Below are 23,607 nucleotides of genomic sequence, written 5' to 3'. Positions count from 1 at the left end.
GGGGTGGGGGGACGTCTAAGATACGGTTTTTTTTTCTTTTTCTTTTTTCTTTGTGTGTGTGTGTGTGTGTTTAACAGTCCTGGCTGTCCTGAAACTCACTCAAGGCTGGCCTTGAACTCACAGAGATCCGCCTTCCTCTGCCTCCTTTTTGGTCAACTAGAACTCTTAAAGACAACTCTTTCTTCCCAGAAGCTGTCAGCTGTCAGCTGCTTAACTAAACATTCCCAGTTCTGTGCAGTTCCATTCTGAAACTGAACAGCATTGTGTAAGCTTATGTCAGTCAGTGAAGATGTGTTAAATGTTCCTGGTTTCTTCTAACTGTAGGACTGGGCGCTGGGAGTGCTACATGCCAAAATTATTGCAGCTATAACTCTGATGGGTCCTCAGTGGTGGCTGAAAACTGTCATTGAACAGGTAAGCCAGTTCAGAGAAATACATTTGAAGTGGGATGTGGTTGGATTTAGCTAATGGAGTTTTAGTTTCCATGATTCTGCTTTTCTGAGCTCTCTATTTTCATTAATGTGCACCTGTAGTTTTTTTCTTTTTTTTAAAATGTGTGTGTGTGTACCTATGTAGAACAGCTTTTGGGCTTTCAAGGGTTGCATAGCAAGTGCTTTACCCACTATGCCAACTTGCCGGCCTCTTTTTCCTGTTTTTTTTTTTTTATGAGTTTTGTTTTCTGATATATAGTTGTTAAAATAATATATGTCTTGAGAATGAGTAATTACTAAAGAGATAGCTTTAAATTCTAGCTGATGTAGTTTTATTTATTTTTTTTTTAAGAAAGACTAACAAAATTTTAGAGAACTGATAAGCCAAAAAGAAGGGATTTGAGACTGCGCTTTTTGGGAAAAGAGAAAAAAATGATTTAAAAAAAACTGGTTAATAGCCATGTCTGCTGTTGCATTCCTGCAGTTGAGATGTCAAAGGCAGGAGGATCATGTGTTCAATTATTTAGCAAGTTCAGGGACAGCCTGGGCCACATGAGACCCTATTTGAAAAAGCCGGGGAGAGCGTATAATGAGGTTTCTCAGGGTTCTTTGCTGTGGTCCTTTCTAGGCCTACAGGTTCAGGATGTCTCTAGCTGACATTTGCCCTCACTAGTAGGGTTAGGAGGGTGACCCGGCTGTTATGTAAAGAGAGAGGAAGGATTGGGTGCTTTCATTCCACTTGCTTTCCAGTTGCCTCTTGCTTAACACCATCCTTATGCCAAGGATGCCAAGGCACTTACTGCACTTTCACACATTATGGCAGGTTTTTGCCAGTCACCCATAACCCACCTGAAGGTTAGCAGTAAACTGATGCCTATAACTTTGTCTAAAGCAGAGGCAAAGCTGCTCCTAGTCTTTTTCACTACAGACGTTCTGATGAAACTTGGTGTTCGTACTTCTTAGCCTGTACTGACAAAAGTAAGGTACTACTCAATAACAGATAGGGCCGGGCTGCTTAGGAGTACTGTGATTACATAGCATCTAAGACTGCCGCTCGACTAGGGAGCTGTCAGGAAACTTGGTTATCATGGTGCTAACCTTGAGAAAAGTAGGTGGTGTTTTTGAACACTAATCAGTAGGAAGCACAGTAATTCATATCAGAAAGATTTCTTCCATCTGAATAGCCTAAGTAGAGATTTTAGTACTTGCTTCTTTAAACTTTAGGTATCTGGAAAATATACTCAAGGATAACTCAACCTTTTTATTCTTAGGAAATTACTAGGCAGATAGCCTTACAGGTCTGCAGCAGTTTTAAGGCACACCTCTTCCTGACGTATAGAAATTGAAGACAGTAGTTCTCTTTGGCCAGCATACATGAGAAAATCATTGAGATTATTCCTGGACCCTCAAGCTCTTGATTCTCATACCAAGAGTGGGGCCAGGAAATAGTACATCAGAAGGCCACTCTGTGTGCCTGTGGAAACATATCCCTTCGAGGAGAAACAGGAGCCTGTTCACTACAATGTCTCCTAGTTGAAACTCACTGACTTCTGCACAAATGCGTAGAAATAGGGTTTATTTGTAGTTGGGAGCTATGAAACCTTGTTTGTGGGATCCCTTTGTCTGTTGTACTTTAGAGTTGGGGGTGGGACAGGGGACACAGATGAGAAGCAGTAATGCGGGCCGACTGAGAAGCCCTGGGATGCCTGCTCCGTAGTGATGATGCATGTGGGTCGCTTTACTGGGAGGTAGGCCATGTCTTCAGAGGCTTAAGCCTGCTTGCTCTTTAGATCTTGGAGTAAGGACTTGAGTTGGGCCACATCCTAGCTTCTAAGAAGCCAAGAGAAGAAAATAAAGACAGTTCTGTCTTATCCCTCTGTCTACAATAGTGTTTTTCATTTTCATGGTTTCCCACTTTCATCCATTTTTTTTAATCCCTGCAGAACATAGCATTTTTTGAAGATAATTAGTGTTTCCTGGGGGCACAGCACTCATGTGAAGGCCAGAAGACAAGCTGGGAGAGGCAGTTCTCTCCTGATGTCATGTGGGTCCACGGGATCAACTCAGGATTTTTGGCTTGTTGGCAACCACCTTTATCTTCTGAACGTTTTCAATGTCCCACACCCTAACTATTACTTTTCCACATTTCAGGTTTATGCAAATGGCATCCGGAACATCGACCTTCATTATATCATTCGTAAGCTGGCAGCTCCAGTGATCTCTGTGCTCTTACTTTCCCTGTGTGTACCATATGTCATAGCTTCTGGTGTGGTTCCTCTTCTAGGTGGGTGATGCTCCTTGTGGAGCTCAAAGAGTTCTTTTATTAGAACACTAAAATACTGACGTTAAGCAAAAGTTAGCTTGCTGCTTTTTGGCTGTTTAGAATATCCTACTGGCTATTTTTTATGTCTATGTTTATTGAGGTAAATTACAGTTTCCCTATTGATAGTATGTAGACTTGAGAATTACTATTTGAAACTGGGCAGTTATGGCACACACCTTTAATCTCAGCACTTGGGAGGCAGAAACTGGCGGATCTCTGTAAGTTTGAGGCCAGCCTGTTCTACAGAGTGAGCTCAAGCACAGCCAAGGCTAAACAGAGAAATCCTTTCTGGAAACACACACACACACACACACACACACACACACACACACACACACTCTATTACTGTTTGATTTCCATATCTAACCTTTTCATGCACGGATTAGAAATTTCACTAGAAACATAGGATGGGTGCCGAATAACCCAAGCACTTGGGAGGCTAAAGCTTGAAGATCTTAAGTTTGAAGCCAGTTTGTACCTACGTCAAGATCCTGTCTGAATGAAAGGGGGAGAAGTGAATTTTAGTATACCTCTTGGGAAACCCTTAATAAAAAGAGTAACAGTAGTAAATGAATAGTAAAGCACTTATTGGCACTGTCTTGGTACTTTACATTGTTCTGTTATTATTCTTCAGTGTGTGTGTGTGTGTGTGTGTGTGTGTGTGTGTGTGTGTGTGTGTGTGTGTGTTAGGGGAAGCCAGAGAACGGCTCTGGATATTGTTTCTTAGATAACAATAAGGAGCTGTCCACTTTCTTTTGAAATGGGGTCTTTCGTTATTCTGGAGCTCACTTATTAGGTGAGGTTGGCTAGCCACTGAACCCAGGATCTGTCTGCTTCTACCTCTGCAGCAGTGTTACTATAGATTTCCCATGTGGGCTTAGGAGTCAGACCCAGGTTCTCCGCTATCAGTCCATCTCTCCACCCCTGGCTATTGTTCTTAGAAGACCTCTTGAAGGTTTTATCAACTTCAGTTTAGAGATGAGGAAATTGAAGGTCATAGAGATTGAGCATCTTCCCTAAATTGTGGATTTTAAGGAATGGAGTAGAAAGGGACATTCAAGCTACACTGGGCTCTAGAGCACATGGGTAAACCAGCTGTGAGACTTCAGAATCCATCCTCTGATTTTATAGTTTCCCTTTTTTCAAAGGAAAGTTAAAACTCTCTAGCTGGAATTTGAAAAGGAAGTATTTGAGTGTTATAAAATGAATGCTTAGGGGGCTGGAGAGATGGCTCAGCGGTTAAGAGCACTGACTGCTCTTCCAGAGGTCCTGAGTTCAATTCCCAGCAATCACATGGTGGCTCACAACCATCTGTAATGAGATCTGGCGCCCTCCTCTGGCGTGCGGGCATAGATGGAGGCAGAATGATGTATACATAATAAATAAATAAATCTTTAAAAAATAAAATAAAATAAAATGAATGCTTATTTGATTAGATGGTGTGTTTAGGATCGTACAAAGTGGGGGGAGTCTCAGGTAGTCAGACTGCCTTTGAACTTGCTGTGTAGGTGGGGAGGACCTGGGTCTCCTGCTTCTGTCTCCCTGTCACAGGGATTCTATGTGTGTCCCACTATGCCTGGTTTGTGGAGTGCTGCTATGGGACCCAGCTGGTCAACCACTGTACCAATGCCGTTTTTAAATGGTGATGTAGCTGAAATATATAGATGACACCACCAACTGCTTGTGGAATCCAGGATGTCTGCATTTAATGAAACCTGTGCAACACCTACCTGCTCTCACGTTACCTCGCAGAAGAAAGGCAGATGTTAGTGTGTGGCTTACTGCCTATGTGCAGTCTGCAAGTCAGTCAGCATTTGTGAAGTCTCTCTGCTGTACCCGGATTCCTCTTCTTACTTCACAGGCTTGTTAGTCCGTTTCTTTTACTTTAATAAAATTGTCTTTATTTGGTTTACCAGGTGTTACTGCAGAAATGCAGAACTTAGTCCACCGGCGGATTTACCCGTTTTTACTGATGGTCGTTGTGTTGATGGGAATCCTGTCCTTCCAGGTCCGCCAGTTTAAGCGCCTTTATGAACACATTAAAAATGACAAGTAAGTCAAGAATTCTGTTCCTCTAGCCACTCTTTTTTTTTTAAAAGATTTATTTATTATATATGGAGTATTCCATTTGCATGTATGCCTGCAGGCCAGAAGAGGGCACCAGATCTTATTACAGATGGTTGTGAGCCACCATGTGGTTGCTGGGAATTGAACTCAGAACCTCTGGAAGAGCAGCCAGTACTGTTAACCACTGAGCCATCTTTCCAGGCCCCATCTAGCTACTCTTAAAGTGGTGTCATTTTGTGGCATGATAAATCATATGAGAAAAATGATGTGCTACTTTGTAGCATCCGCAGGGTTTGCTAACAGATTGAGTGCGTGTAGTTTTTGTGGTTGGAAATAAGGGCATCATGGGAAGGGTAAAACTGGGGAACTTGTGTAAACAGAGACTGCACTTTCATTTCCCAGCCGCACAGATTCGAATCATCACACAGAAACTATTAATTACAACACTGTGGTCAATGACTTAGGCATATTCCTAGCTAGCCCTTATATCTTAAATTATCCCATTTCTATTAATCTATGTATCACCATGAGGCTGTGACTTACCAGTAATATTCTGTCATCTTTCTCCATCGGCAGCTACATGGCATCTCTTTGACTCCTTCTGCTCTCTCTCTATCTCTGTTCAGATTTCCCACCTGGCTTTACTCTGCTAAACCATTGGCCAAAACAGCTTTATTTATCAACCAATAAAAGCATCAAATATACAGAAGGGCATCCCACATCAAACTTCCCTGGCTTGAGAGAAGTCTGAGTCCTATCATATGTCTTACAAAGAAAGCAAGTTCATAACTGCCTGTGCCCGTTGGTCTGGAGCCATCACAACAGTATAAATAGTGCTGCCCTTCATTTGTGCATGCCCTGCTTGAGACAGATTCCATAGCCCCTTCCTTATTCTGAGGTTACCTAAGAGAAATGTTTTCATGGAGAATAAGACTTCTCTGAAAATGGAGTGACAATAAAGATACATGCACTGGCAGGTGGAGTGTAAGGACAGCTGAGGGTGGTTTTAGTGCTGGTTTTTAATCACGGCTTTGGTCGAGGAGCCCTGCAGAACTTCCCCACCTCCTCTTCACTCCGGAGTCGTCCTTCACATCCTCGCGCCTGCCTTTCTCAGTCTTCCCCAGCTCTGTGCCCACCTGTCTCTTACGCTGTTATTTTTCATTAGCAGACAGAATACTGTTTCATCATAGCATTTCCAGGCATTGTTTTTGTTTCTTTCCCCTTAGACCTCCCTTTTCCCTCCTGTAATCACTTTCTGGTTTTTTGTCACAAAGGAAAAGTTCCCACACTTTATTTCCTATTCTGTGGCCTAGTGCCCTCTTTAGCATGTGTTGTTTGTCTCTGTATGTACTGCTTGGCGTAGCTTGCTGTACTGTAGGAGTACAGAGAGAGACATGGACTTAGGGTACAGGAGGGAGGGTGAAAGAGTGGGACGTGAGTTCAGAATTTTGTTTCTGCCATTGAATCAGTTTGGGTTTTGGGCAAATTACCATCACTTAGTCTGTATATACTTGTATTTCCTTGCCTTTTCACTGCCGTGGCACTGCCCCCATTCTTGACATATCCTGATACATGTGGTAATGTGTGTTAGGTACAGTTCCATGGATTCTGTCAGGTAGCACCAGCGTTTAGGACATTTATAAAATCCTCAGTTTCAAAAACCACTGCTTTGTTGGGCATCAGTTGGCTAAGAAATGGTTACTGTCAAGAAAAGAACTAGCTGTGAGGAAAGGCATTAAGGTGCTGAGATCATGTACACAGAGCAGGAAGACTTGTGGGCATTATAACCAGTGATGTGGGCAGAAGCCGAGTGATGTCTTAGGCTCGTGTGCACTGACAGAAACATGATACATGAAGTGGTCAGAACCAGAGGTAGCGCATTGAGCTACCTCTAACCATGTGCCAAGTCTTTGTATGGCTTTGTATGTTTTCCTAGCTTCAAAATAATCAGGTGGCATGGCATTACCATTCTTTTGTCACTTAAAAATAAACTGCTGTCCCAGCCCTCTCTTCTGATAGCTTATAACATGCAGGCTCCATTTTCTGCTAGTCTCAGCACACACGTGTATGGCTTTCCCGGCCCATCCAGGTCTGTACTGGAGCCTCCAGTGCGTGCCTCCACATACGTGTTCCCATCTCTGACAACTTGCTGCCATTTAGTTTTGTCACCTGCCATCTTCCAGGTGTGGATGCCCAGGACATCTGCTTACTCACTGAGCCTTCTTTGCAGCTTCTCTGTCCTGCTGGGGAGTAAGGGGTTGTCAGTCTCCTTGTGGAGGTTCTCCAGCCTCAATACCATGTACCTCACTCTTAGAGGCCCCCCCCCCCGTTTTCCATTGCCTCTTCCCTCTTCACAGCACTTAAGTCAGCAGCACTTTTCTGTTCATTCCCATGACTCCGTCTCACCAGTACCTTTGACCCTTCTGAAATTAGCCCTTCATTGCCCCTTGCTCTAGAACCAGAGTTTTTCAGGTCCTGCTTTTTCCACTTTCCAGCCCTTTGCCCATCATATTTGTAGTCTGCTTCCTAAAGTGTAGAATGCTAAGGTGGCTTATATAGTGTGAACCCTAACAAACTGAAAAAAGGAAATGCCTTCATGTGTTTGCCATACCCTCTCTGGGACAAGTTTCTGCAGTCAGGAGGACCTCCAACCTCCCCAAGTGCAAGAGAGGCTCTACCACTGCGCACATGAGCACGCTCCCACAGACCACACCTTATCTACCACTGCACACCATGAGCACGCTCCCACAGACCACACCTTATCTACCACTGCACCATGAGCACGCTCCCACAGACCACACCTTATCTACCACTGCGCACATGAGCACGCTCCCACAGACCACACCTTACAGCAAACCTTGCTCCTAGTAAGCAGATCTGAGTACGTTTAGCAAGGTGTCCCTGCTGCTCCCTGGAAGAATGGTGTATGTGTAAGTTGTCCAGGAAAGTAACCAACCTGTTTTTGCATTCTAGGTACCTTGTGGGGCAGCGCCTGGTAAACTATGAACGCAAATCTGGCAAGCAAGGCCCATCCATGCCACCTCCACAGTCGTCCCAAGAGTAAAGTGCTTATCTCAGCTCCTTGACTTTCTCCTTGCCTTCCCGTGCCCTTTTTTGTGGACTTCTCACTTTGGAGATTCTCCCCATGATCTCTCAGCATTGTTTTTAAGTTAACCGTACTTGACTTGTGTCCTCAGCGTTCAGAGAGCGGCGCCTCTGGCACTGCTCCTCCCTGCATCTGCGACATCACTGCTGTCTGAGATCTGTACATTGTAAATAGGAGCTCCTCGATGACCTAAACCTTGGATTAAACAGAATGTGCATTGTACATCTTTAACAAATGTATATTAATTTATTAAATCTAGCTGTCACTTTATTTTGGACCTGCTGTGATCGACAGGAAAATGTACCACAGAACAGTAGTGCATAGGCGAGACTGAGTGACATCCCGTGGAGCACAATTCACGGTGTTGCCAGCACTTCTCACCAGGTCACTGCGTCCTGGCCTTGGCTGGTTAGTCCTTACCAGGAGCTGCATAGTGGTGGAGTCTGGTAAGGGGTATGGACAGAGTGCCTCACAGACAGCCGTGTGCGGAAGTTATTCCCTGTAACACCAAAGCTGTTGTACGTTTTCTACTGCCCAATTGTTTTCATGTGTCTGTGTTTGTAATATTGTATAGTATGTTGTGCTAGATGAGGAAATTATTTTTAATTTTGATAATTTACTATTCCTAATGATTAGCATTGGGAGTTGGGGTTTTGTGCTTTTTAGGGGCATGTATGTACTTAGAAAGATAAACTATCAGTGAAGATTTTCATTAGTTTCTTCCCCTCCATACAGCTCTTTCTTTCTGTCAGCAGCGGCCAAAAGTGTCATGCCGGGTGAGCAGTCTTAGGGGATACCATCAAACAAACAGTGTGCACGTGAGGCATTGTGACGGGTCAGAGGCTCACGTTGGGCTGTGTTGTGGGACTTGGAATACCCACCATGGTGTTTGTGCTGCCACTGAGGCTTAGTGAACGCATTGGGAAATCTCAGTTTCCAAAGCTGTTTGTTTGTGGTAAACTGAAAATAAAACAATGTTTTATTTGTGGAAAGGAAGCAGACTTAGCTGGTGTTTTCCCATAGGAAGGATCACATTGGAGATGTGCTGTGAATCGTAGAGGACAGAATGCTCAACCTAGCTCCCCTAGCCAAAACCCACATTTGAAGTTTAAAAGAATAGGATGGTTGGTCTGCCATCCGAGTGTTTAATGGTGAAGGTGTACTGTAAGGGTAGTAGTAGGAGCTTTTCTAGGCTGTAAAGGAATTCCACAGAGTATTAAAACCCGCAGGTGGAGTTTTTTGTTTCCCCCCCTCTCTTTTTAAATACAAAAGCCAAACATAAGCTACCAAAATTAAGAGCAATGTGTTCTGCTTTTGTTGTTTTTTTTATTCACCAAGTGATAAGCAAATATTTTGTTTTAAAACGCAGTATATTTAAAACAAGAACAGTGCTCGCCATGGAATCCAGTGTTAACACTGTCTGTCACTTTGTAGCAGTTCTTTCTCAGGTGTGTAAAGTAGGGTTCCTCTAGCAAACCCACCTTCACTTAACAGACTCAGTCCTGTTAGAAAGAATTAGCATTTTAAGATGTGGGGCCACCTGTCATGGGATAGGACTATAAAACCGAATATTTTGGGGAGAAAGATGTCAGTGAATTGGGCATATAATATTATTTATGTTTCATTTTTAACTTTTAAAGAATGTATGGATCTACCACTAAAAAAGTTGAAAATTATTAATCCTCCAAAATTTTAAATGAAACTTGTTTTGTTGAAAAACAAACACAAACAGTACAGGTTACCAAAATTTGCCCCCATATTGCTGGCAGGAGACTCTGCTCTCTTACAGAGGAATTCCTCCAAGATTTTCAGTTGTGTTGTGTCCTGTGGCTTTCAGTTAAATATATTCTCAAGGATTTTTCACGAATAACGTTTGCATATTATCACAAACATTAAAACCCTCAGTTCAGAAACTGTGTTTCTATTTGTTGCCTGTTTTTACAGGGAATTTAAAGAGTTCTGCTTCATTTTGAATTGGGCTAATCCAGTCTTCAAGGAAGTTTACTAGGAAAGACCTTTGTGCTTTATTATTTGTAATCTGTAGACAAATCGCCATTTGGGATTAGTTTTACATGACCGGTTATTAGATGTCAGTTTGAAATATGTAGTTGTCCATTATTAGCAAATTATGGGTTGATTTTTAAATGACAAGGTACTAATAGTCTAGGTGAAAGTAGAAGAAAATGCCAATGTAAACTTTGTATGTAACCAGCCTTAAAGTTCTGTGTTTATGGCCATGGCCCCCACCCCCGACTCCCATGCTCCAGGGGAAAGAAGGAGATAGGACATCTCTATTCCAGATGCGAACAAATAATTTTTATTTCAACATTTGGTTTGATTAGTACTACCATGAAATCTTCGATTGTCCTTCTCACATAAGTAACAAAGTAACTTTCCTCTGATGAGTTCATCTAGTAGTGAAAGTCTATTCTTAAATTTAGGTTGGGATGATGGATTTTTAAGACAAACACAAAAGATGCATTTGGCTGCTTCTACACTGTTGTGTTTGCAGACACAGGAGCTGGTGCCCTTATGCAAGAACTCTGGCCCTTGTCACGGTGCTGCAAAGTAGCTTCTTCCTTTCCTCTCCAATGTGGAGAGTAGTAGGCTAGTTCCTGGGATGCCTCACTTTTACGTTGTGACGTTCAAAGTTCGTGTCTAAAACAGTCCTAGAATCTTAACGGTTCAGTCATTATCAAGGGAAAAGATGAAAGCAAAGTACCACTAAAGTATTGTGAAGACCTCATTTGTGCCGGGGCTGGAGTTGCCCTGCATCCACACACACTGTTTGCCCCGTCAGTCGGATGTTTTGTTTTGTTTTCAGCGTATTGCTGTGTCAAATCTTCAAACAGCTGTCATGAGTAAGGGCTTCTTTCAAATACTCTCCAACAATAGCTTTGGCATTAGTATAAAGATAGGCAGTATACAAGATATGTGTGTTTCCATTCCTGTCTGTTTGTATGAGTGCCTCATTTTGTAATCATGAGAGTCCCTTGTACCTTAGATGGAAATGAACGACTAAGACCTAGGAGTGTCTGTTGTAGGAGTGAGATAGAACACTCAGTGATGTGGGATGTCAGTTTTCTATTACCGCAAACACCTCTTCCCAGACCAATTTTATGTATATATATTCAAAAATGCTCCCTTTTTTATGTGGTTATTTGTTGCCTTCTGAGTTAAAGAGAACAGAATTGAATAAAGTGAATGTTAGTTGTAGCCTCGTTTTCTTTTCGGTTGTGTGTTTTTACTCTGAACCTGAGTGCAGAGCATTCTACTGGAATGAGTGATGCCTCTCCGCTTGTGCCCCAGGCTGAACTGCCCCCTTCCTTCATCTTCATGCCATAAGCCTTCTTTGGGATGAGACTGTGCTAAGGACGTGTCAGAAACCATGTACCAGAGAATGAAAGGGTTACACGACCTTTTCTCCTTTAGGGTAAAAAGATCTTTTGATTTTAGGGGCCATTTTTTTTTTATTTCTAAGTTCAATTTTTTTTCTCAAAAACATTCAACATTTTTCTTATTTTCCCCCAATTAGATACATTGTTACTTAATGTGGGAATGGTGAAAAAAATGCTCTTTGACTCACAGACATCCTTTAATCTGTGAAGCTGTAAGTTCATCAAAGCAAATCAGTACTCAGAAAATTGGCTATTAATTCTTATCCACTCATTTCAAACAGAGTGTGTCAAGAGACCAAGAAATTAGTCTCTTAGGGAAGATGTCTGCCTTCAAGGACCAGTGAAGAACAGTGACTAAAAGATGGGAGGGGTACGTCAGGTGCCTGGGCCAGCACACAGGGAGACTACTGGGACCTAGCCGCTTCCTCCGGAGAATCTATAGCTCCTTGCATCAGTTTACATTGTTCATTTATGAATCCTTTTCTTTGCCTATATAGTACCTATATTCATTTGTTGTTTAGGACACCCTTGGAGGAGGAGCTTCTTGCCCAGGAACCACACACTTGTTCTTTGCTTAGGAGGCGAGTTACTTGCAGCTGTATGTGGGTCTGGTAAAGGACACACTCCCATAGGTAGTCAGTGAATTCTTTACAGCTGTGCATAGATGCCGAGAAAACTGAAGTATTTGGATGTTGGTTACAGAATGAAAAGCAAGCTGATAAACCAATTGACACCACAGGTAAGTACTAATTAAGGGCAAAGTGGGGTAGCCCTAAGTAAGGCCTGAAACAGCAACTTCTGGAGGAAAATGATTTTTTTGAAGGCCAGTCGTGAACTAGGCACACTTTTTTTTTTTTAAAGGTAAAATTCATTTAAGGAAAAAAATTGTCAAAATTTAAACCTCTAAAGAGACTTCACTAAGAATAAAAAGAAAAATGCCTCGGTGTCCACATTGTTCTATGGCATTTCCAGCTTTATGGGTCGTGTGCCTAATTTTTTGTGGTGGTGGTGTGGGCAGGGGACAGACTAGTTGCCCAGGCTGGTCTCCCAACTCAGTCCTGCCACAGCCTGAGTCACTGAAACCGTGCTGTGTGCCGGTTCCCATGGACATTTTTATTTATTCCTCATACTCGGGCTTAAGTTCTTTTGTAGGATAAATATTACTAGCTATATTAGCAGTGTAGCTAAGGCATCTGGAAATTCTGTAGTCCCCAGATATGTGAGCACCTCTGTCAACACTGAGAGTTCTTAATCATTCTATCAACGTAAATGGTTTTTATACCTAAGCTGTTTTGTTTTGGAAAAGTGTATTCATATGGGGGACAGGGTGCATGTGGGCCAGATGGAGCCTAGTCCACAGCAAGAGGTGCCAAGCCAAGGCCCTGGTTTCAGAAGACAGTTGATGACCTCCTGGGATTCAAACCGGCTCAACCTAGTGTTTTAGGAAAACAGCGCTCTCCCCTCTGCAGGGATGGGGAGTAACTCACTGGTCACTTCGACCAGGGCTGGTGGCCTCTCTTAGCTCTCCAAGACTGTGCGCCTGCGCAGCTCTGGTTGCCTGGATACCTCACGCCACAATCGCGCGCTCTTGGGCGGAGGGCGGTTGGGCCTCAGTTACCCAGGAGCAGGCGGAGGAGCCGGTGAGAAGCTGAGCCTGGCCGCTGCGCTGACCCCTGCCTCTCCTCCCCGCAGCACACCGGATCGTCCCTGGCCGCCGGTGCGGTCTGCTCAGAGCGATGCCGCTGCCCGACACCATGTTCTGCGCGCAGCAGATTCACATTCCCCCGGAGCTGCCCGACATCCTGAAGCAGTTCACCAAGGCTGCCATCCGCACGCAGCCGGTGGACGTTCTGCAGTGGTCAGCGGGGTAAGCGCTGGCTGCGAACCTCATTCGGTTACTGAGTGCAGACGCCTCAGTTGTGGGTGTAGACTAAAGTTGAAAGACTGAGTTAAAAATCAGCTACAGGGGCGTTTCTAAGTAAAACCGCCTAGAACAGTGTGCTTATGCCGCCTCCTCCCCAGGATGAGGTGTGCAAAGGCTGTCATCCGCGAAAATTGGACAACACAGCTCACAGCGAGCAAACATTAACACCCTAGTAACAGAAACATAAACCTTAGCTGGGACCAGACCAATATAATCTTACCACTTTTGGTTTTTACAAGAGGTTCTAAAATCACTGCTTAGAGTAACAAAAGTCTTAGCCATGTAGGCAGAGTGGACACTAAGGGACCAGCAGAATGGGTTTCTCCTGGTCTACTGTCTCCACTGTCCACGTCCACCTATGTGACAGATTTAGACAGTGTCTGGTGGCTCATACATACCTGTTGTCCTGGTGTTTTACGTTCATTTTGCTGTTGTTATTTTTGTTTTGCTGGCTACAAGTTCTTTGGTTAACAACTGTAACCCAAGACCCTGTCCAGTACACCTCCCTCGTCTGGCCAAACCTGGAGTGAGTTCACTCTTGAATGGCTGCCCTGAGCCATTTCTGTGTTTGCCTCTAGCCAGGGCATTTTCAGTGTCCTTGAAAGAAACAGTTGAGGGAGAAGTACCTGGCAGCTAGGGGAAAATGTCAAATACCTCAGAAAGCAGCTATCAAAAAATGAATAGCCTTGGGTATGGGGCGCCCAGAGAGGTGAGCCAGCCTTGAGAGTATTTGCTTGCTTTTTCCTAAGGACCTGAATTAAGCCCCTAGCACCCTGTCACACAGCTCACAGTGGTCTGTAGCTCCAGCTCCAGGACATCTGACTCCAAGGACATCAGCACTCCCGTGCCCCTACCCACGTGTAGACTATCTATACTAAAAATAAAGGTCTTTTTTTTTAAAAAAAAAAAAAAAGTGAAGTAGCACAGCATTGGGTTGTTGTCCCTTGGTGCACATGTCCAAAGCTCTCGGAGGAAGTGGGACAATGAACAACAATGAGATAACGGTACAGTGAGGTCCCCCTGGCTCCCGCGTTCTCTTGTCACTTGGTGCTTTCGGGAGCCTCAGATGTCAATCGTCGTGTTTGCTTTGCTGATAGGGAAACCAGGGCACACAGTAAAGGTCCAGGGGGTTCTCAGCAGAGGTATCTGCGGTGATATTTTGTTTGTGCTCTAACAAAACTTGCTTGAGGATCAGAGCGTGGAGCGGGCCACTAGCTAGCCATAGAGGCCAGGTAGTGGTTGTAGCGGCATTTCACTTGTATTTTAATAAATAAAGCTTGCCTGAAGATCAGAGAGTAAAACAGCCCCACTGGTCAGCCTTAGAGACCAGGCGGTGGTGACACACACCTTTAATCCCAGGATTTGGGAGTCACATGCCTTTAATCCCAGTACTAGGGTGGTAGAGACGGGAAGCATAGCAGAGGGGATTATATACAGGAAGGAGGAGATGGGAGCTCAAGGCATTCAGTCTGAGGAGTCCCAGAGACAAGACTGCCCGTTCGGTCTGAGGATTGAGTAGAGGTAGGAACTAGCGGCTGGCTGCTCTGCTTACTCCTATATCAGACTTGGGGTTTTATCATTAAGACCAATTAGAGATGGCACTACAGGTACCAGGACTTCGGTGTTTGCAGCTGGCCTTGGGAGCTCTGACCACATTTGCTGGGTTGTCTCTGCGTGCCGTGGGTGCTGCCTGCCGACTGATGCTCTTCAGCACTGTCTGTCATTCCAGGTATTTTTCAGCCCTGTCCAGAGGAGACCCACTTCCTGTAAAGGACAGAATTGAAATGCCTGTGGCCACTCAGAAGACCGACACAGGCCTGACCCAGGGGCTCCTGAAAGTCCTGCACAAGCAGGTGGGTGACCCCCTCAACTGCCTGTGCTTCGGGTACCATACTGTGCCCCTTGCAACATTGGGACAGCTGCCCCTTGTCCCGAGGCCTGTTCTGCCACATTTAAGGATGACTTTGTTTCTTGGAAAGAACCCCAGCTTTTCATGTACAAATTTTATTTTCATTTGGTGAATGTGTGTTGGTACATGTGCTGTGTGTGCACCAGAGATCAACACACCCACAAATTTGTTTCATACTTTAGTTTTTTTGAGACAGGAACTTGCTATATAGTTCAGGATATCCTCAAACTTGAGGTGACCCTCCTGTCTCAGCTTCCTGAGTGCGAGGACTACAGATGTGCATTCTTCTCTGGTTCTGAAGTTCCTTTTACTGGGAAATAATCTGGACAGTAGGAAACATGTGCTCCATGTCTGCATGTTCATTTCAGGAGGCCAGGGTAGAGCTGTTTTCTTCATTGTCCCTCCCCTCCCCCTCCTCTCATCTCCCCTTCCCTCTCCTCCCCTCTCCTCTCCTTAATTCCCTCCTCCTTCCCTGTGTGTGTGTGTGTGCGCGCATGTGCATGCATACTTGATTGTCTGCTCATGAGTGTGCATGAGTCTGTGGTGTGTTTGCCAGAAGTCAACTCACATATCTTCCTGTATATTCTCCATCTTATTTTTTGAGACAGGGTCTCTCACTAAACCTAGAGCACAATGTTTCAGGCTCACAAACCCTGAGGATGTGACACCAGATTTTAAAGTATATGCCACCACATCCAGCTTTTCGGTGGGTGTTGGAGTGACAAGCACTTCCCCACTGAGCCATCCTCTAGCTGCCCCCCACCTTTCATCACCAGGTGGATGCAGTCCCCCATCTACAGCCCATAACCCGCCCTGTGCGCACATGGGGGTGACCCAGTCTTCAGAAGCATCATTTTCATTTCACCTTTTCCACTTACATTGAGCATGTCATATTGTGTCTCCTAAACAGTGCAGCCACAAACAGTACGTGGAGTTATCCGATCTCGAGAAGAAGTGGAAAAACTTGTGTCTGCCAGTAGAAAAGTTCAGAGCCATCCTGGAGCTGGACCCGTGCGATAACAAGATCGAGTGGATAAAGTTTCTAGCGCTGGGCTGCAGCTCCCTGGGTGGCGTATGTACCTATACATAACATCTAATATTATAATTATTATCTCATAATCTGTGTAATTAATTACATGCCTGGCTTAAAAATAATTTGGATTAAAAATACTTTGGGTTTAAGTAGCTACAGAAAACACTTGGATTACTTTATTAACGTTCTCGGAAAAAAAATCAAATTTTTCTGGAAACGATGTTTTTCCAGACTTAGTTATGTGATGAAGACCTCAACTCAAAAGATGTTAAGAATGGAGCAAACACACAGATACTCTTGGAATCTATTATCTAGGTTTTCAAATGGGGTGTACCAATGAGTTCTTTTATTAAACAGTGTAATTTTGAAATCTGGTAACAGATGTCTTCATCGGTGGGAAGAGACATTAAATTCCATTGCATTTGACTTATCGAGTATTGATAAGTAGTAATACAGTGTAACTGTCCTGCCGTTACAATGTAACTCCAGCAGTTTAGGACTAAGACAGCAGGATGGTTGATTGGATGGTTCTCAGCTGAGGGTCACTGGCATTTGTGAGCCTGGGGACTTGGGCATGAGGTGGGTCATCTGGGGCTGGGGTGGAAGGGTGGGCAGAGCTTCCTTGGGAGGCCCCAGTGTGATCAGCATGTGGTGAAGTGAAGGGTGACTTGGTGTTTGGGAAGAAAGGGACTTTGGGAGGGGAAGCAGCCTTCTGCTGGCTGGATAAGCACATTATATTGCTCTTTCAGTCTCTACACGCCTCGTTATATAACTGTACACAATTCATAATCCTTGTTTAATGTCCACTCATCTTTAAAAATGGATCTTTATTTAATTTTTTATTAATTTCTAAATTTGTATGTGTGTGTGGGGGTTGGGGGTTGTAAACATGAATGAATGTCTGTGGAGGCCAGAACAGGGTGCTGGACCCCTTGTTAGCCTCCTGATATGGGTGCTGGGAACTGAGCTCATGTCTTCTGGAGGGGCACTTAACCTGCCATTGCTTCTGTTCCCGTCTTCCCCAGCTTTGCTGCACGTGCAAGTTTCTTATTCAGTTTTACTTTGTAAAAAGTTTCTCTGCATAGAATTGTCAAGCATGAACTTGAAGGGGAACTCGAGTAAAGTAATCTCACAATAGCTCCGAATTGGATATAATAATAAAGGATTCTTTATTTAAAGGGGAACTCACAGATCACAAGGGGGAACAGGAACTGAATCCAACATCTATGTGTGAAAACAGGGTGGGGGGGAGCGCTGCACCTTTTTGATACCCAAGGCCACGCCCAACCTGGTCCAGCCTCTCACAGGCCACTGGCTGAAGGAGGTTCCCAATCAGCTCACCCTTTTGTCTAAATAAGAGAGTTTTAAACCCAATACAAAACTATACACAATAAGAACAGATATCAAGTATAAAAATTAGAATTACAACCAGCATAAACAATATTAAGCAAGAAACATGTTAACTGTTGTAATAATTATTTTATTTTAAGGAGTCTAAGTCTTGTATTAGAAATGACTTGGCTAAATCATGAGAGGAAGGTAACTATGACTATCTAGTCTTTAACCCCATCCAAGACCTAGGAATGGAGATAATATTGCTTGAGTACAATCAGTGTACTTCTTGTAGGCAGGAAGTACAATCAAGTACAGTAGCTTTTAAAATGTACAGTAAATGACTGGAGAGGAGGGACAGAATAATTCATACAATGAGAAACAACAGGATAATTCATGATTTATGACTTATTCTGTCCCACCTCTCCAGCCATGAAAATAAATCCGAGTTGTACACAGTGAGTGACACTAGGTGGCACCATTCTGTAAAGAATGGAGCTTCATCTTCCGCCATGACTGTGTCAAAACCCAAGCCCCTGTTTTCTTCTATACTGCTTAGTTCTTAGGAAATCAGTTTACGGCACCGTACGCTTCCTTCCTGTCCCCTAACCTAGGTTACTTTTTGGCACCGACCTTGTTGTTTGTCTTAATTCTCTTAGGTACCAGATACCATAGAGGTGCTAGAGTGTGGCTTGGGCCGAGGGCTGTTGGGAGCACAGAGCCTTTCCTGTACAGGGGTCTGCTCCACTCTGCCACGCCCCACCCCACACTGTGGAGAGTGAGCTCTGTCTCAGTGTGGGCTGTGCTTGCAGGGAGGTACCCAAGCCCCACATGGTCACTGGCACACTGACAGTACACGGCTGCCCGTGCAGGCCCCACGTGTGCAGCCTGTGTTGCTTCTGTGGCCTGAATGTACACTAAGAACACTTTAGGTCTCAAGAGAGACCACCTCATTGTCTGCAAACACTACCTTCCAAAAGGAGCTTGTGGGCATGCTGGGTGCTATTACTTCTATCCCAGAGCCTGTCAAGAGACAACGGAAGGGAGCAGACAGATGCTAGCTCCTGGCTTGAGATGCTGTTTGTCGTGGTAGGCAAGGCATGTGCTCCAGTGGCAGGCTCTATGGTGGAAGGAAGGCAAATGGTGAGCGTTCGCACATCCTCAGATCAGAAAGCTGAGACTTCGGGCTCAAACTGAGCCCTCTTGGAAGCCCACTTCCTCTAGCTCAGTCCCACCTCCTAAGGGTCCCACAGGCTCCCCATGGCAGCACCAGCTGGGGATCTAGTGCCACACAAGAGTAAGTAGCAGCGGCTTCCTGCCTGCTACTGTGTCCTTTTGGATGCTGCATTAGTGTCATTGAGACCCTTCTAAGTTCTGCGCTTGCTGGGTTCTGCGTAGCCTACCCTCTGCCCCCTTAAGCTTCTCTTAGCCATTATAGTCCAACTAATTAAGGTTCTCTCAAGGAACAGAGACCTGAAGCCTTCTGTGAGAGTGAGGTCGAAAACTGAGCAGCAGGGGCATTGAGACACACAGGGCCATCTGCCCTGGCATGTGCCCTCTGCCCTGCTGGTCATGCCCTCTTCTGGTGAGCACTGGTTCTCAGTGTCCCTTAGCATCGTACAGTGTTTTTCTGGACCCAGTGGGGTTGCAGTGACTAAAGTTTGTGTTTAAATGGCTCTGGACTCCCAACCACATGGATGAGGTTCATGGTTAAAAATGGTGTGTTTATTGTCTTAGGGTTTCTATTGCTACGAGCAAATGCCATGACTAAAAAGCAAGATGGGGAGGAAAGGCTTTATTTAGCCTACACATCCACAGTTGCTGTTCATTATTGATGGAAGTCAGGATAGGAACTGAAACAGGAACCTGGAGACAGGGGCTGCTGCGGAGGTCATGGAGGGGTGCTGCTTACTGGCTTGCTTCCTGTGACTTACTCCGCCTCCTTTCTTACAGAACCCAGGACCAGCAGCCCAGAGTTGACACCACCCACCATGGGCTGGGCCCTCCCCCCATTGACCTCTAATTGAGAAAATGCCTTACCGCTGTATCTCAGGGAGGAATGCCCTCAGCTGAGGCTCCTTCCTCTGATGACTGTGGCTTGTGTCCAGTTGACACACAAAACCGGCCAGTATACTTATCTTGTCTGTGGCAGTCATTTCCATTTTGATATTGTTATTAATAACGTGGGTGACCTGAGGTCTGTCCCAGGAGGGGTGGCAGCAGGTGACCCAAGGCAGGGTGGGTTCCCTTGGCAGGCAGGAGACACACAGATAAAGCCATGCATGGTACCGAGTTTATTTAGTGGGCATTGGGAATGGCATAAGAGTCAGGGGAGGGAGAAGGGGAAGAGAGGTAGGCAGAGGCTGCCACTCCAGAAGAAGGGCAAAGAGAGAGAGCACAGGCTGGAGAGGAGGCAGAAGGCTTTCCTCCCAGGAAGGTGGGGAGGTGGGAGTGTGTGGGGCTTGTCTCTTAAAGGGACAGGGTACCCAGGTGATAGGCCAGGTCAGCAGATTACAACAGGTATAAAGTCCACGAATTCACCGTGTCTGGTCATTTGCATCCTGGTCAAGCCTTCCTTCTTGCTTTATGCTGTGGAAGCTATGTGTCCACCTAGACCTCTTCCTCAAGATGGAGAGCACGCTTGGGTTTCTGTCGCTGGTGTTGTCTTTACATCTCTGTGACCACAAGAGTGACTGTGTCCTATCCTTGTCGCATTTCCTGCCTAGACACTGAACACCGCCATGAAGAATGTCTGCCAGATCCTCACTGCTGACCCAGAGGGTGGGCCTGCTCAGATTCCATTTGATACTTTTGCCTACATCTACCAGTACTTGACCTCTCTGGACCCAGAACTCCCGGCCTCGGAGACGGAGACCTATCTTGCCACTTTAAGAGAGAAGTCGTAAGTACAGTTCTTTGTGGGTTCAGGTGGGCTGAGTTGGAGAGTCCACCTCTTTACTAAGAATGCGCCCCTGGTGGAAGGAAGGCAAAGATGCTCCCCTTGATTCCAACAGTGTTGAAGGGGAGCGACCTCTCAGAGATCATGGGCAGAGCCGCAGCCCCTCAGCCTGTTCTCTCAGTGCCAGGCAGGAATCCAGAAGATTCCATCTTCCTAGACGTTAGATGAAGTGTGTCCTGTCGCAGGAGAAGCTCAGGTCCAGCCTGTGCCGTCAGACAGTCTTAGACGACAGCTCACTGAAAACTGACATTGATGGAATTCACCTCACCCACACATGAACCCACGCATGAGGTTAATATCCACCAGCGGATGCCAAGTCACCCTCCGACTGTTACTGCTGTCACTCATGCAGTTGTTGATCTGAGGGGCTGGCAACCGACACCCGTACACTGTATCTTCAGACTGTTGGCACCTTCCTTAGTGAAGGAAGTCGGGTGCTTTGAACTTTCCACTCAAGGCTGCCTTGGGCTGCTGTCTTCTCTCTGTGGGATGTGGCCCTAGGTGCGTGCACCTGGGACGGCTCCACTCCTGTGCTCTGTGGATGTGGGAGCACTGTCGTCTTGGTCTGGAGGGTTGTGGCTCTATGTGGGAAGCTCGTGGGTTCTTTCCTGCTATGTTGGGCTATCCCTGGGTGTGTAGAGGAGGGGCGGCCTGGCAGGGAAGCCAACTGGCAGAGCTCAGCTTTCTCACTAGGTCCTCATTGGCACCCACCCTGGAAAATCCCAACCGTACTGGTTCAGGGAAGTCTAATGATGGACCTGGCTGCCCAAATGACTGTGTGCCCAGGGCTAAGCCAGGCATAGCTGATTGGGATATCCCAGTTGGCATTCTTTGTGTGCTAAGAATGCACCACTACATAGCATGTGGTGAGCACCCATGCCGAGGTCAGGCTGCCTGGGCTACCCCGCCTCCCCGCCTCCCCACCTCCCTCCTCAACTTGTTAATTAGGCGGCTTCTTTACAAAAGGAGCTCCCATGTCTGCCAACTAGGGAGAATTTCTCTCTCCCACAATCTTCTATCCATAGGTTTGCTGTCTGCTTGGTTCTGACAGCATCTGGTACCCCTTGATAGCCATACCTCTGTGGACAGTGTTGCTGGCCGTGATCCATCTTAGCTGTGGAGGACAGCAAGTCATGTGGGCTCAGCAGCCCTGGCTCCCTCTGGCCCATGTGCAAGAGAGTTGAGCTGGGGTGGACACCGAAGAGTTACTGTGGGAGGCATGGGAAGGTCACAGTGGTCACTGCCTGTCATGAGAACCGCAGTGTGTTCTGAGCAACCTTTGCCCACTTGCTGACATAAGAGTGGCTCCCAGCACTGATGTTTTACCTAGAAAAAGACATCCACTCTTGTACAAGTAAATAGAGCTGTTCTGCTCAGAACTGTTGCTAGTTGGCAGGAGGCTGTGGTGAGGCATCTCAAGTGCCCAGCGCTTGAGATAACCTTGCCAGCTACATGGTACCCTGTTAAATGGCATTTCTAATGGCATCTCCGTCTGTTTTCCAGAGACTCTAGGAAGAATGGCATGATAGGACTTTCGGACTTCTTTGTTGCAAAAAAGACAATATAGGAAGCCTTGCAGAAAAAGCTCTGAAGAATAAACCATTAGTACAGAGAAGAACACATTTAATGCAGTGCCTTTGAAAACCTTGGCGCCAAATACAGCCTGTCATTAACCATGTCTGTGTGATGTGTGACTTTCTCAGTGGAGCTGTAGTGTGGCAGGTGCTCATGGGACCACTTAGTAACTGCTTCTCACTGTCGTGGGAAGGCCTCAGGATGGCAGGGGAGTGCAGGGGAAGAAGTGGAGTGAGAACTTTTAAGTGTCCAGCCCTTCTGGAATGCACAGATGCTTGCTCCCTGATGCCGAGACTCTCCTGGAAGTTGGGCCTTCTGTGACACAGGACTCCTGGGCTCCCCCACGGGACACAGGACGCCTGGGCTCCCCCATGGGACACCTGGACTCTTCCACGGGACACAGGACACTGGATTTTCTCACAGCAGCTAATATAATTAAAACATCCCTCCACAGACATTCCTACAGACCAGCTTGAACTAATCATCCCTCATAGAGACTGTCCAGGTGATGCTTGTTTGTGTCAAGTTGAGAGAACGAGCTAACCATCCATCACAGATGACCTCACAGAGTTAGTCCTCAGAATATCGGGGCGACTGTAACTGTCATTTCCTGCGTTGTTTTGGTCAGAGGGTTGAGGTACATCATAGCACAGGCTGCTCGCAAGCTCTTGCTCCTTTTGGGTTGGCTATCCAGGTGCTGGGACAGCAGGTGTGCTGAGAGATTTGACATAAAATGAAGCTACAATATATGCTTCTCTCCTGCTCCTCCTCCATGCTGAGAAGCAACCAGGAGACCCTTGGCCCAGAACCAGAAACTGAACAAACCTTTTCTCTAGTAAAGGACAGCTTGGGGCATTTTGTTACAGCAGCAGGTGGCAAACCTGGAGTTAGCAATTGAGGAGAAGCTGCATCTCAGCCTGGAGTTACAGAAAAGTGTCTATGGGGGTGGGGGGGGCACGATGGAAAGGCTGCGCGCCTGGCTATCTCTTCCTTCAGGTCTCCTCTTCTGCGGTTTCCTGTGGCTGCTGTGGCAAGTGCACACTTCACTGGGTCTTCCCACCTCAGCCTCCATTTCTTCTATTTGTCCTTTTCTCTGCTTCCCTTGCCACGTGGTTAGGACCTATCTGAATGACAGAATGGTCCTGTCACTATTTTAAAGACATTTTTATTACACATGTGTGCATGCATGTGTGGACATCACAGGATAAACAGCATAAGTCAGTTCTCTGTGTCGGTCCTGGAGATGGGACTCAGGTCATCAGGTTTGGTGGCAGGTGCCAATACCCACTGATTCATCTCTCTGAACCTCATCTCTTGATTACCCCTTTTCTAAAGACAACAGTCATGGGCTCTGGAGGTCAGGACATATGCACAGCCCTTTGGGGGATGCTCTTCAATACACCATTCTCCTAACTGTACTTTAACCTTTAGAATAACTGACTTCCTCTTTTCCTCCAGCCCTGAAGCAGCGGGCTGCCTATTGGAGATCCCTTGGACAGCATGCCAATAGGCATGGTGTCTGGATGTATCAGCCCATTCCGTCTTCTCCC

General features: G+C 45.7%; 2 protein-coding genes across 3 annotated transcripts in view; both read left to right on the top strand.

Moving 5' to 3' along the window:
- The window catches only part of Marchf6 (membrane associated ring-CH-type finger 6), a 64,410-nt gene extending 53,267 nt beyond the window's left edge, over positions 1 to 11,143 (top strand). For both annotated transcript variants that reach the window (XM_087896976.1, XM_087896975.1), the window contains exons 23-26: positions 325 to 414; positions 2,583 to 2,715; positions 4,671 to 4,806; positions 7,795 to 11,143. In XM_087896976.1, the coding sequence (XP_087753102.1) occupies positions 325 to 414; positions 2,583 to 2,715; positions 4,671 to 4,806; positions 7,795 to 7,885 (450 nt within the window). In that variant the 3' untranslated portion in view covers positions 7,886 to 11,143. The remainder of the gene's footprint in view (positions 1 to 324; positions 415 to 2,582; positions 2,716 to 4,670; positions 4,807 to 7,794) is intronic.
- A 1,799-nt stretch (positions 11,144 to 12,942) lies between these two features.
- Ropn1l (rhophilin associated tail protein 1 like) lies at positions 12,943 to 22,158 on the top strand. The gene is made up of 5 exons (XM_048457028.3): positions 12,943 to 13,192; positions 14,979 to 15,102; positions 16,069 to 16,230; positions 20,250 to 20,425; positions 21,986 to 22,158. Exons 1-5 carry the CDS (start codon positions 13,062 to 13,064, stop codon positions 22,047 to 22,049), a joined length of 657 nt encoding a protein of 218 aa, XP_048312985.1. The 5' UTR covers positions 12,943 to 13,061; the 3' UTR covers positions 22,050 to 22,158.
- Positions 22,159 to 23,607: the final 1,449 nt, after the last annotated feature.

Source organism: Myodes glareolus, chromosome 15 (assembly GCF_982192425.1).
Source record: "Myodes glareolus chromosome 15, mMyoGla1.1, whole genome shotgun sequence".
Taxonomy (NCBI): Eukaryota; Metazoa; Chordata; class Mammalia; order Rodentia; family Cricetidae; genus Myodes; species Myodes glareolus.
This window is presented reverse-complemented; position numbering and strand designations above follow the sequence as displayed.

What these genes read in the sequence shown, in the direction of transcription:
- Ropn1l (XM_048457028.3), top strand. Translation starts at nt 13,062, where the DNA reads ATGCCGCTGCCCGACACCATGTTCTGCGCGCAGCAGATTCACATTCCC. An exon ending in TGAAAGTCCTGCACAAGCAG is followed by an intron (nt 15,103 to 16,068) that starts GTGGGTGACCCC and finishes TCTCCTAAACAG; the next exon opens with TGCAGCCACAAACAGTACGT. An exon ending in GCTGCAGCTCCCTGGGTGGC is followed by an intron (nt 16,231 to 20,249) that starts GTATGTACCTAT and finishes TTTCCTGCCTAG; the next exon opens with ACACTGAACACCGCCATGAA.